At 33.9% G+C, this 15279-nt stretch overlaps 1 protein-coding gene across 1 annotated transcript; it reads left to right on the top strand.

Moving 5' to 3' along the window:
* Positions 1–3883: 3883 nt before the first annotated feature.
* Positions 3884–6848, top strand: LOC107899727 (protein NUCLEAR FUSION DEFECTIVE 4). Its single transcript, XM_016825513.2, has 3 exons — positions 3884–4459; positions 5061–5998; positions 6108–6848. Exons 1-3 carry the CDS (start codon positions 4124–4126, stop codon positions 6613–6615), a joined length of 1782 nt encoding a protein of 593 aa, XP_016681002.2. The 5' UTR covers positions 3884–4123; the 3' UTR covers positions 6616–6848.
* Positions 6849–15279: the final 8431 nt, after the last annotated feature.

The raw sequence follows: 15279 nt of genomic DNA on the forward strand, positions 1-15279 counted from the left end.
GTTATGTGATAAGCTTTGACCAAATTGAATTATGTTATGCTTTGGGTTACTTACCTAAATTTGTGGTTAAATGGTAAGTTTAATTTTGTATTATACGAACTTACTAAGCTTAATTGCTTACTCTATTTATTTTTTCGTGTTTTATAGTGATTCGGAAGCTCGTTCGGATTGGAATTTGTCGGAGACCGCATCACACTATCAAACTTTATTTTTGTACTTTTGACTTTATATTTTGGGTTAAGTGGCATGTATAGGTCATTTTGGCTAATGGTAGCCTATATGTCTTGTTGTGTTTTGGCCATTTGTGTTTGCTTGTTTTGTGAACATATTTTGGTTATGCAAATATGTAAATAGCCTTTGTATATGGTGTATAGTTTCCATGTGAATGCCTTGTTTGTGAATTGGTATTTTGGGTACCAAATGGTTGAAATGGGTAAGTGACATATATGTTATGTTTTAGGCACAATGATGCATGTAGGTGTTTTGACCATTTAGGTATGTTTGAGATACATAGATTGCATGAATATATGTAGTCAATTTAATTGCTTATGGATATCATGATGGTGTATGATATTTTAACATGTTACAAACTTCATATTGGTTGGTTTTGAATGCCTATTTATGCCATGGTTGTATGTACATTGTTGAGCTTAGTTTGGTACCACTTTGGGTGAGAAATATGGCTTGGGAAATGATCTATTTTTGTCTACACAGTAGAGACACGGGCGTGTGTCTCAGCCGTGTGTCAAGTGGCATAGCCGTGTGTCCCCTGATACTTCTATAGAAATCAAGCCAGTAGCTTCACATGGCCTAGCACACAGCCTGGCATACGGATGCGTGAGGCCATTTTGAAGGGTACACGGCCTGGCACACGGGTATGTGGTTTGGCCGTGTGACCCAAGTCAGTGAGTTACATGGGCGTGTGGCCCATTACGAATGCCCACACAGCCTGAGACACGGCCGTGTGTCCCCTGCACTTTGAAAAATTTTTGTATTTTCCTAAAAATTTCTTGAGTACTCAGTTTAGTCCCGAACCATTTTTAATGTCTATTTTGGGCCTCGAGAGCTCGTAATTGGGACCATATGAATGTTTATGAATGGTTTTTGAATTGAATGAGAAATGTACATGAAATGTTTGATTGATTGAGTTATAAGTTCGGTAATGCTTTATAACCCTAATCCGGTGTCGAATATGGGTTAAGGGTGTTACATTGCTTGCCTTGGTAATATAAAAAAAGGTACTTTTTCTTATACATTAGAAGTTTCAACTCACACCCCCATACACACACATATTACACTACCACATAAGCAAATTTGCAAATCAAACCCTGGTCTCAAGCTTGAATGAATCACTTCAGCCAAAACACTTACTACTTGAGTTAAAAAAAACTTCTAATAATATAATAAAGAGATCTCTTGAATATTTATTCCTTTTAATACTCTTTTTTAAGGGTAAACTATAATAGAGGTCACCCAGCTATTAGTAAATTCTTTTTTTGGTCACCTAACTACGAAAAATTATAAAATGATCATTTAACTATTCAATTTTATCTTTTTTAGTCACCAACTGGCTAACGTAAAAATGCAAATACCCTAAAATCCAAGATAGTTGGGTGACACAAAAGAAATTTACTAATAGTTGGGTGACCCAAAAATGAAAATGACCATAGTTGGGTGACTACTAATATAATTTACCTTTTTTTTTAAAGCAAATCCTTTTATACTCATATTAAGTGCTTGGGTCTTCCTTTTTATACTTAACCAAGATAGTTAACACTGTACCAATGGGTGTTTTGTCTTTAACCTAGTACTATTGTCATGGGGCTAGAATTTTAGTCTGGCAAACCGCATGACCTTAGGCGATTTTTTTTGGTTCAAATCTGCCTAAGTCAACCTAATTCTCGAAAAGTGAGAATTCTCGTGGAAATTCTCTAAAGCATCGAAAATAAATCAAAAGCAACTCAAAAGTGAAAGAGCAATGAAAAGCATGAAAATCCATAAGACAGCAATGCATATCAAGTGTTTGAGTAAATGCACTCAAATATATATTTTAACTTAAGAATGAAATTACAATGGGATTATTACAAATGAGGGGGAATACCTCTTTTTATAGTTGAGCTCCCCTAGATCCAACAACATAGATTGAATTTCAGCAACGACTGAGATTAGTGCCTATCTACAATATGAAAGTTTTAAGGGATTTAAACTCTATACATCTTTATCCTTTAGGATTTACAATAATTATCTTGGTAACTCTAGTTTTACTGGATCACTAAGGCTTAAAGTAAATAAGCTTCTCCATTTGTTCTACGAACCGAGCCAGTTCAAGTGGGTCAAATGGGCCCTATTTAATTTGTTGATTTCCATGAGACTTTTTTGTGCGCATGGTCAAGAGCTTTTATCCATGGCTCGTGACACTAGTACATACTAGTACCGGTGTGCTTTGGTATGTCGTTTCAGATTTATTATTGTTTTTAAATATTTTTCACACATGTTTTTATAGTCTAATGTTTAGTTTCTTAATAAATTATATATTTTATATATACAAATATATTTCAATTACATTTATATGTAAATATAAATTATTTAAAATAAAAACTTAAAATATTTATGATAAAAAAAAGAGAAGTTTAAAATGTTGAGATTTTGTATCAATTGGTAAAAGATGGTAATGGAAGGGAAACAAAACTTAGTAGACCATACTAAACGATTGAAATATAGCTTAACGCTGTACAAGAAGAAGGAAAAGTCTTTATCGTGTTGGGTAATCTCAGTCCCATCAAATACATACATGCTTGTCAACATGATTTTGCACTAATCTTTAACAAAGGCCTTGATTAATATCATCATCTTCAACAAAAATTCCCCACCTATATCTTCTAATTTTCCTGCCTGGATTCAACTTATTGAAATTATAGGCTTTCAAATCTTGCCATTATTACTCAAGGTTTTGGTGGCTTTAAATCCTTTTCTTTTCAATTTCACACCCGAAATTACAAAAACAATAAAGGAGGGAGGAGATTCATTGTTAAATTTAATTATGAATCTTTCAAAAATCTTTAATGGAAATATTGGGTGATCACCCGTATGACAATTTACATACACTCTACGCTGCTGGCATAACACTATTTATCTTACATCAACAAATAATTTTAAAGAATTATAAAAATATTAAAATATCTAAAAAGTTCATAAACATTAATACGGAGTACATGTGGATTAATAAAATTAACATTTTATTAAAAACTTTTGTTAAAAACTAATCTAACTCTTTTTAAATGGTTGATAGTCAAATTTAATTAAAAATAAAAATAAAAACCAAATTGATAAAGAAAAATAAATTTTAAAATTATATTTGTCATTATACCTTAATCAATTAACATTTTTCAATGTGATGCATGGGATCGATGGGTTTTCTTTTTGGGTTATATTATCTTTGTTTGTCCTTTTCTTAGTGATCTATAAATATGTTCCTTGTATATTTTCGTCATTAAAAATTCTTTTACTCTTCTATTTTTTTTTATTCTTCACAATTTAGTTTTTTTTTATTTTCAGATTTTAAAATTATTTTATTAAATTTTATTTCACTATAGTAATTTTTTAATTATATTATTACCGATATTTTTATTTCAAAGTGTTATACTAATTAATATTTTTTTATTTAAAATAATGTTAGTAAATAAATTTAAATTTTAAAATTATAAAAATAAAGTATTAAATTTTAAATTTGTGAACGTGTAGAATATTTGAACTTTTTATCTGAAAATTTTACAACTCAACTGCATGTAAGATTATTATAGGAATGAGAACACAATAATAACCTTTCCTGTAAATATCTAAAGCAAGTGTACAAAAATTAAGAAATTAGAACTAAAAATACCCCAAAATGCCACATCATGGCATCAATCATTTTTACCTCTCTTTTATTATTTATTAGTTTACATATAAGCATGTTTCATCCGCAAAGCCTGCTCCTTCAAAATAAAAATCTCTTCTTCTGTTTTTCTTTTTTGGGTTAAAAGTCCAAATCTTTCACAGCTTGGATTGAAGAACAGAAGCCGAAAGCTCTCTCGATTAAGAGCACTTTCTTCTTTCTCTTGGTGGGTTATTGGAGAATCGCAGAATGGGAAGATTGAAGGAAAGATTTCAGGCTTTCGTGAACAATAGATGGCTGGTTTTTGTGGCTGCAATGTGGATACAATCTTGTGCTGGGGTTGGGTATATATTTGGTAGCATATCACCTGTGATAAAGAGTTCCTTGAATTATAATCAAAGACAGCTTTCAAAGTTGGGTGTGGCCAAAGATCTTGGAGATAGTGTTGGGTTTCTTGCTGGTAGTTTATCTGACAGATTGCCTTTATGGGGTGCTTTGCTTGTTGGTGCTTTTCAGAACCTTATAGGTTATGGTTGGGTTTGGTTGATTGTTACGGGCAGAGCTCCAGTTTTGCCTTTGTGGGCTGTGAGTATCACTTTAAAACCTCTCTTTTTTATTACTATTTTTAAAGATCAAGATTGATATAATCTGACTCTTTTTGTTTGTGTGTGTTTGTGTTCATTGATCTTGATTGCTTGATTCAAGTCTGTCACTTTGTAAGGTCTTTTCCAGTTGTCCTGTTTCCCTTCTGTTGGAAATGATTTGATTCTCTGTTTCTTCTTCCATTTGAGCATTTTGGTTCATACATTAATGTTTTTAACATGTCAATTATGTCTTTTAAAGTCTCAATATGAACTGTAAACATGCTTGTTGAGTCATAATTTGATCATTTTAACATTTTGGTGATTGGCTTTTTTATTTGATTGCAGTGATTGAATTCTTTAAAAAAGCAATATGTCAAAACAAGAAACTTGGGTTATGAGGGAAAAGAAAAGAAAGAAGAAATAAAGTAGTATTAGATTTGGGTTTGAGGTAGTAAACTAAGGTGGTTGAGTGATCGATTGATTCCATGTTTAACTGAAATAATTTCCAGCTGGCTTAGGACACAAGGTTTTGCTTCTGGAGAAACTTTTAATGCATACAGTATTTGGCATTGCTTAGATAATTAATCCTTCTTAGAACGCAGATGTGCATCTTAATATTCGTGGGAAACAATGGTGAAACCTACTTCAATACAGCTGCTCTGGTTTCTTGTGTGCAAAACTTTCCCAAAAGCAGGGGTCCAGTGGTAGGGATACTCAAGGGCTTTGCGGGTTTAAGTGGTGCAATTTTGACTCAGATATACACGATGATCAATTTCCCAGATCAAGCATCTTTAATATTCATGATCGCAGTCGGGCCAGCAATGGTAGTTATTGCTCTAATGTTCATTATCAGACCTGTTGGAGGTCACAGACAAGTACGGCCATCCGATGGTTTAAGTTTTACCTTTATTTATAGCGTGTGCCTCCTATTGGCTGCTTACTTGATGGGAGTCATGCTTCTGGAAGATCTTGTTAGTGTGAGCCACACTTTAGTCACAATTTTTACTGTGATTTTGTTCTTTCTTCTTATCACTCCCATAATTGTTCCTATTGCATTGAGTTTCTCCGAAGAGCCTAGAGATCCGGTAGAAGAAGTTCTTCTACCAAAGTCGGAGCAACAAGAAGCTGGAAAACCTGAGCAGAGTGATCAGGAACATGAAGTGATATTCAGTGAGGTTGAAGATGAGAAACCTGTGGAAGTAGACTTGCTTCCAGCATCAGAACGGCAAAAAAGAATTGCTCAGTTGCAAGCAGAACTTTTCCAGGCTGCTGCTAAAGGAGCAGTAAGGGTGAAGAGAAAGAGAGGCCCTCATAGAGGAGAAGACTTTACCTTGATGCAGGCTTTGATCAAAGCAGACTTTTGGCTCATCTTTTTCTCTCTTCTATTAGGTTCAGGATCAGGTTTGACTGTGATAGATAATCTTGGTCAGATGAGCCAGTCTCTGGGGTATGATAATACTCACATATTTGTATCCATGATTAGCATTTGGAACTTTCTTGGTCGTGTTGGTGGGGGTTACTTCTCAGAGATTATAGTGAGGTACTGACTGATGCCTTTCTCATATTGATGCCAATTGCTTCAGACTTTAATTTAGTAATGGTTCTGACTCATTTTGATTACCTTTTTGCTGTGACATCACTGTATATAGGGATCATGCTTATCCAAGGCCAGTATCTATGGCTGTTGCTCAGCTTGTTATGGCTGTTGGCCATGTTTTCTTTGCTATGGGATGGCCTGGGGCCATGTACATTGGTACTTTATTAATAGGGCTTGGCTATGGTGCTCATTGGGCAATTGTCCCAGCTGCTGCCTCTGAGTTGTTTGGCTTGAAAAAGTTTGGGGCTCTGTACAATTTCCTCACGCTGGCAAATCCTGCAGGTTCACTTGTCTTCTCAGGTGTAATTGCTAGCAGTATTTACGACCATGAAGCAGAGAAGCAAGCTCATCAACATCATATCCAGCTGCAGATGTCAGGCTTACTTTTCTCAGGGTTGTATGGTCAGGATGAAGTGCTCAAGTGTGAAGGTTCTGTATGCTTCTTTCTGACTTCCATGATCATGTCTGGATTTTGTGTCATTGCAGCTGTTTTAAGCATGATACTTGTGTACCGTACTAAGACTGTTTATGCCAACCTTTATGGAAAGTCTCGCACTTGATTTCAAGAATGCAATCTAGGAAGGTCTCTCATGGATGTTTTGTCCCTTTTAAGTGGCATTTTTTCTTGAAAACTGAGATTGTATTAGTTTTCACTAAGTTTGTGATAACAGTGTTGTAATGATGGTACTGCAGAATCTGGTTCAGTGATTCCATTTACTTGTTAAAAGACTCTGCTTTAAGTGTTGAAGTGGTGTACTTCACATGTTATTTATACTACGTTTGATTTTGATGATGTATGGTTTTCAACATTTTCCACTGCAGATGGTCTAGATTCTAGATTATAATTCCATCTTGATCATGGGGATTGTACTTGTCTTGATAATTAAATGAGGTTTTGGTGGTACATTTAGAGATGGCATTACTTAATAGCCATCTCCGTTATTCTTAGGATGAAATTAGCACTTGCAGGGTCCCTGGAGAGTCCATCCGTCAACTGTTTCGATTTTCGATACAAGAATCGGTAAGAAAATCCTAGCATTGCAAAAGAGGAGGGATGTACCAATTACCAAATGAAGAGAACACCGGCCATCGAGCAGTCAGTACTTCTTCTTCACTCGTTTTCGAGTTCATTTGACCATTGAGAACATGATGATGAAGGTAAGCAAAAGAATTTAACAAAAGCAGTATTGTTGACCTTATAGATGTTGAAACTCTTGTCGGTAGTTTGACATGGTATGAAACAAGCATTTTTGGGTACAATAAATAAAAGGAACAATTGTGTAATTCATGTTGGTTTCACATGGTTGAGTCCAACAAAGATGGAGAATTCATTGCAAAGATTTTCTTTGAAACATCCCTACTAGGATTGAAGGCTGGCTTATCTATCACCAAGTTGATGCAGAAGGAACATAGCAACTTCAGTTTCTTGGTAACATTAGAGATTTCTATAGAAGATAATTTATGATCTCTAGCCAGGTCATTTTCTTAATTGTTATGGAAGGCATTGAGAGGTCATTTTCTTAATTGTTATGGAAGGCATTGAGAAAACTATAAGCTTCTTTGCACCTAATATGTATGGAAATTTAAGTTTTTTATGTTGCGGAAATTTTGAATTGTTGGTCAGGAAAATCTCGAATACATTATCTCACCATACAAGTAGTGGTGCCAAATCTTAAGCGCAAATACCACAACAGTTAATTCCAAGCCTTGGGCTGGGTAATTATGCTCATGTGGCTTCAACTGTCTCGAGGCATATGCCACAACCTTACCATCCTGCATCAACACACAACCAAATCCCGTATACAAAGCATCACTATAAACCACAAAATCATTCCCTAACTCCTATTGAATCAACATAGGTTCCTCAGCCAAAATTGATTTAAGCTGCTCGAAGCTTTTCTATCTTTTTTTCGTCCATTCAAACACTATATTCTTATGCGGTAACTTCGTTAAGGGTGCAACAATAATAGAAAACCCCTCAATGAATCTACAATAATTAACCGTGTGTGCGTGTTCCCATAAAACAAATGATTTTATAAAGTAATTTTAAAGTGCGGTTTTACTGCAAGTGTATAGGTTAGTTGTAATATTTATAGTTCCGACGGAACATGAAGTATTCCAAGGGGGCAAACCCAAAGGTTTGGATATCGTGATACCCAAAGTGGATATCGCGATACCACTAAAGGGTGATTTCCAATCTTCAAGTCTGTTGGAGGTATTGTGATTCCAAGATTTGGATATCACGATACCCTTTCCTTTGGTACTATTTTCGCTCGTTTTCAACCTCCAACATGCCCCGATAACACTTAGCCACATGTTAGGGCCCTCAATGGCACTATTGGTTAAATTGGGTCACAAAAATGAGTAAAAATAAAACATTTACGCTTATTAACCTAAAATCTAAAAATTAAGAAAACCTACGAAAAAGATGCTACTTTGCTTGAGAATAAGATCCTTAAGTATATCGGGAAAGCCTAGTTTTCCATATCAAATTATGGCAGATCAATAACAACCAGTCACACCTAAGAAACTTCGAACCTTGGAAACACTCTTTGGCAGTTTCCATTCCAAAATCGCCTCAACCATTTTCGGATCCACACGAATTTCGTCTACCGATACAACATGGCCTAAGAATGTCACATCCTTTAGCCAGAATTCACACTTGTTCAACTTCGCATAAAGTTTCATTTCCCATAATATTTGCAAAACAACCCACAGATATGCATCGTGATCCTCCCCAGTATGTGAATACACTAAGACGTTGTCTATAAATACAACTACAAATTGATCTAGATATGAATGGAAAACACAATTCATTAAGTCCATGAACGCGGTAGGAGCATTTGTTAAACCAAATGGCTTGACCAAAAACTCATAATGCCCATACTGTGTCTTGAATGTAGTCTTTAATATGTCTGACTCTTTCACCTTAAGTTGATAATACCCTGACCTCAAATCAATTTTTGAAAACACAGTCGCTCTTCATAATTGATCAAACAGGTCATCAATCCGAGTCAAAGGATAATTGTTCTAAATGGTCAACTTATTCAGTTGTCTATAGTCAATGCACAACCTCAATGTACCATCCTTTTTCTTTACAAAACCAGCGCACTCCACGAAGATGCACTTGGTCAAATGAAATCTCGGTCAAGCAATTCTTGCAACTGTATCTTCAACTCCTTAAGATCTTTTGTTACAATGCGATAGGATGCAATAGACACTGGTACAGTACTAGGGAAGAGCTTAACGCCGAACAATACTTCACGACCTGGTAGCAAACTAGACAACTCCTTCAGAAGCATGTCAGGAAAATCCCTTACGGTACGAATATCCTGAACTCTCAGTTCTTTGTTGCCCGAATTTAGCCCATAAGCCAGATAAGCTTCACAACATTTACCCATTATTTTCTCAGTCTTGGTCATCGAAACCACATTAGATAGAAATTCGGGTCTATATAGATTCAAATTCGTGAAGTAATCTATTTAGACTCAAATTCTACCTTTGCCTTATGCTTGGTTAATCAATCCATACTGAGAATTACATCAAATCTATAAAAAGACAATTTCATCAAATCTACGGGAAAGACATGTCCCTAAATTATTAGGGCGCACCTACAGTATACTTGATTCACCATAATGCTTTCACTGAAGGAACTAGTGACAGTCATACCCAAACTAATAACCTCTACTGGAATCCCCAACTCACTAGCCAAATCACTCAAGATGTACGAATGTGTAGAACCAGAATCAACCAAAGAAAATAACGAAATAGTCTACAAAGTGAAAGTACCTGAAATAACGTTGATTGAATCTCAATCCTACAACTTTCTAATAGTAGAGACTCGAGTTGGTCCTCTTGTCTCAACTTGGGTAGCAACAGTGTGGGCAATGGTTCGCTACCCAGCCTATCTTTCATTACCACTTCTACCTCAGCCGCAACCTCTAACAGGCACAGGTGCAAAACTTTGAGCCTATGAAACCTCGACTCTTTTTGAAAATCCCTCACATATATTCCTTAGAGCCACACCTGAAACATCCCCTGGTTAGTTTTTAACATACACCAGGGTGCCTACGGTCACAGTATCCATAAAATGGCCATCCCGAAACTCCCGATGACCTACTAGTACTAACCACAACATTATTTTACTGCCTAGACTGACTCGGTTGAAACTCACGCTTATTACCTCTACTAGAACCCCGAATATCACACCCTCTCTTAAGCGGTTGTCTAGATGCACCAACCAATGTCTCTTCAATAGCCTTGGCATTCTCAGCCAATGTCTAGATTCAGTCACCATTGATCGCGGCGGCTCAACCAATGTCTTCTCAACAACCTTGTCTTTCTCAACCATTTCATCAAAAATCTTAGTACTTTGAGCCACCAGATGAACTCGAATATCCTGATTCATCCCAAAATGGAACCTTTTGCATCAGTCTTTCTCAATAAGAACAATCTCATGAGCATATAAACTGAGTTGCATAAACTCTGACTCGTACTCAACCACAGTTATACCTCCTTGAACCAGGTCAAAAAACTCACTAGTCATACCCCAAACCCGACCGGGACAATCCGACTCGAATCTGGCATGACACATTAGTCACCTAAGTGACCCAGAACACAACACAACATTTTTGCATACCATTAACTGATCGTTTTCTTTTTCAAACAATGACAGAAGTCTTATGCATGCATTCAAATCATATATATACATATACATAACTAAACAATTGAAACCTAGTCGAATGTTTTTTCTAACAAAATTTACTCAAATGAGGCATAAGGGAAACAACATCATTTTATGTCCAATTTACGCAAACACACGTGTATCATCGATTTAAAGGTACATTTTAATTCTAAAATCTTTTTAGGAACACTTGTTAAGGAATTAGTTTAATCTGACTAGCAATTCTAGGTTAATTTTAAAAACAAATATCTTAGAGACTAAATCGAAATAATGAAAAAATATTAAAAATAATCGAATTATAGAATTATAAGTATATTTACAAATTAAACATCTAAGACCTTATTATGAAAATATTTAAAGTATTTCGTAAACGTTTAGGACTCCAATTACATTACCAAAACCTAAGGACTAAATTACAAAGATGTGAAAACATGTCATGGGCAAGCTAGATACCACGTCGAGACGACGTGATGCAGCACGTCGGGACGAGCTCTGAAAGAGGTCTCTCATTGAGAGACTCAACAAAGAAAGTCACAACATCGATCCCACGTTGAAACGTCACCCGAATGAGGTCGAGACGTTGACTACAATTCTAGTCCGAGACTTGCATTTTTCAAGTTTAAACATTGCTACACATACCATTTTTGTGCATTTGAGGCAATTTCTCACTTCAAACATGTCATATTACCTTCAAACAATAATTAGAATATGCTCACATACACCATAACATATCATAGCGAAATTTGACATACTATATAACCATCATGCTAGCAACCATACTTTTATTCCAAGAAATCATTACTCAACATAACAAATAAGCATCTCAAGGTTTCCTAAGGATCCTAAATGTCCATTTTGAACTATTAGGTCATTTAAACATGCTCAAAATTTCTAGAATACTAATTTAAGGCCATTAACACTTTTTAACCATTTTACATGCCACTTTATTATATATTCATAAAGAAAACATCGCATGCATCCTCAATCTCATTCCCAAGCATCAAAATATCCATAATCAAAGTCCAAAAAATTATCAACAATCCATGAGTCTAGTCCCAAAATAACAACCACATCGCCTTTATTCAAAATTTTCAAAACTATAAAAAACATACTCAACCACGATGCCTTGCGCGGATCACTTCCTTACCCACTTCACACTTCCTGAATGCACTATTTTTCTGCAGAATTTAAAAGAAGAGTGTGAGCTCAAACAAGCTCAGTGAATGTTCATAAGTACCACTAAGCATACATAATAACATAAGTTAAAAAAGAGCATATTAAAAGTAAGTACACAAACACTTTCTCATCATGTCAAAACATCAGTTTAACGTTTCACTTGTTCACATAAATAGACATATATTCTTTCACAAGACACTTGAGTTACAAATTATACATTCCATTTTGATATTTTGGCTCTTTGAGATTATGAAACATAAGTGAACCCAATCACACTCATTGGATAAACGGATCTCCAACACACCAATGACTCAAAGAGTCTAACATGTCCCATTAAGTGTAGCCTTAAGCTAAACACTTTACAAGACATCAAACATGTCTCGTTGAATGGAGCATAGCTCAACATTCCATTATTTCTCCAACCTATCTTGAAGCCTCAATCGCCCTATCACAAAACACAAGGGTGAGTACTCACAATCATATTGCATGCCAACTATATCTAACAGTTTCAAAAGATCACAAGGCCAACATATCCACATTAACACACAATTACTTACTGTTTTATTGCACAATTCCTCTATTTTGATCATCATATACATAACACTATCACTTTCACATAGCATGCTTATCATACTCACAATTGATGCACTTACAAGTGCTAACACAATGCTCAATAAGGGACAATCTCATTAGATCACATATGAGTGCATTAAAACCAATAAATCCCATGACACTTACTGACATAAATCACGTATCACATGTTTTTTTGTTGCATCAATTACCACACCTCGCAACACATAATCACCATTTTGTAAAAAAAAAAAAAGAGGCACAAGGAATATGAAGGCTTACTCTCGGGGACATAGGATAGGTGTTTAAGCTAACCTCAGATTTCGATTAACACAATGAATTGTGCATACCAACAACGACTCTAGAATATTCACCAATTTTTCTTTTTCTTGCTAGCTTAAAACTTAAACAAGCTTCGCCTTGCTCTTAGAGGACTTCGATAGTTCTGAAACTTCACAGGCATAATACACACTACAAATCATTAAAAGTGGCACACACATCAGAAATCAAACAAAAACGTAGATTCAATCTAGCTCCTCTTAAATCCTAAATTTCTTGATTTGAATCTATTTCGATTGCTTGGAACTAATTCTAAACATCCAGATAATCTATCTATAACATATCTAAACCACTTAGACCCCCTAAAATCTCAAAATTGAATATTTTTTCTCAAAAATCACCTATGAGCACTTTGAAGAAAAATTATCAAATCTTTAAAAATCTCTCAATGATTTGTTAAATTAAGATTAGAACCCTCTTAATCTTATCAAATATATTAAAAACCATTTAAAAATAAAGGTTTAACTTAGAGATTAAAATTTCACCAGTAATACGATCAATTTCGACTAAAATCGTTAGATCCATAACATTCTTGATATCATGGATCAAAACTTGTTTTCAAAAGCTTAATAATCTTAGAACTTAACAAGGAAATAGACACTCACGTTGATTTGAGAAGGAAAATGAATTGGAGATTGAATTTCATGAAAATTCTATAGAAATCGAATGAAGAAATGATGTTGTTCTTGATGGTTTCCTTTGAAATTGGGAGAGATTTTAGTGTTTGGGAGAAGTGAAAATCAAATTGAAGAATTTGCTTGAAAGAAAATAGGCTGATTTAAAAACATTGGCTACTCCCAAATTTTACCTTTTTACAAATTAGTTCCCTTTTTTGGTTAAAAGTCTTTTTCTCGTTTCTTTTTAAAATTGATTTTGTTTTTGAAAGCCATTTAAAGGAAAATATTTTTCGATTACTTAATTCTAAACCCTCGAACCTAATTTTGGCTCTAATTTCTGAAAATTAATTTTGAGGCTTAAATTGATAAAACTCGGTTCACTAACTTGGAACTACTAGGCCGAATTTTAGGATGTGACATTTTATTTATAGTTATTGGAACAATATATATATTTTAAAAATGTTTCAACAATCTCCCCTCCTATTTTTATAATATTATAGATTTTAATAATCTTGAAAACCAATCTACATAAATGAATGTATCTTACAATTGAACATTCACTTTGTGAAAACACGTTAAAGTTAATCGAAATTGCATGGTAATATTTACTTTTTGATATGTCATCCAAATGAAATCTCATTTCTATTTACATGAATTCTCATATCTCTTCATAGAGAACTAATTTTTCAATAGATATCGTTTTTGAATAATTACACTCTTAAGTAACATCTCTTAAATAGATATAACTATTCAAGTACATCTCTTAAATATATTTAAATAGTTATAATTATTTGTTAAAAAATCAAGTGATATAACTCTTCGTATTTAAGAGACATAACTCATTATTATGAATAGACATAATTTTTGATTAATAATCAAAATTTATAATTTTTTTATTACTTACATCCTCTCATGTACAATTATTATAACATTATATGTATTGTTGGACAACCAACTTTCTTTGAACTACCTATGTGGCATGTATTTGAACATTGAAGTATGGAGTAAGATTCTCCAAAAATATGAATTTTTTAAAAAATGTGAGCAAATCCGTTACGACTTTCATTTATCATGGAAATCACGTTATTTATCTCACCCACTCATAAAATTTTGGTCAAATTTTATTATTTGTTTTTGCATTATTTGTTTGTTGCACATTATACTCTAATTTAGTTATTTTTAATTAATATATTTCTCGAAATTTGAAATTTTAATCCTATCTTGAATCATAACAATTAAATTACATTATTTTCAAAATATTATAACAAATCATATGTCATGTCACATTACTTTGCTATTTTCATGTAATATGCACACAAAAAATTGGTCATTTTAGTTTATGGATTTAATGGTTACCAATTGAGTTAAGAGCAATTTCAAATTTTAAAAAGTAAAGGGAATAAAAATGATTAAATTGGAGAACATAGACTTACGCATGGTATAAGATTAATAATGAAATTTGACCTACTGAATTTTATTGATACTTGCTAAGTAATGAGTAAAATTTGTATAGAATTAAAATAAATTAAATTTAAATCCAAATTGTTATATAAAAAGAAAGTGAAATTAGAGTATCTACAATTTACTCAACTAATAGCTGAAACTTGTTTTTTCTTCCCATATGCGATGCGAGTTCAACGATATCTTTGATCTGGATGTACAGGATACAAAGGTCAGCCTAATAAGTAAAAATTTTCTAAAGGCACATGGCATTGGCAAGAATTAGAAAATTCAAACATTGTGAAAAGAAAACTAATCTTTTGTTTAAAGCAACACTTGGGTTCAAAATTACATATTTATTCTTTTTTCCAATTTCATGGCCAATTAAACAAGTTTGC

The sequence above is a fragment of the Gossypium hirsutum genome, chromosome D04, assembly GCF_007990345.1.
Source record: "Gossypium hirsutum isolate 1008001.06 chromosome D04, Gossypium_hirsutum_v2.1, whole genome shotgun sequence".
Classification (NCBI taxonomy): Eukaryota; Viridiplantae; Streptophyta; class Magnoliopsida; order Malvales; family Malvaceae; genus Gossypium; species Gossypium hirsutum.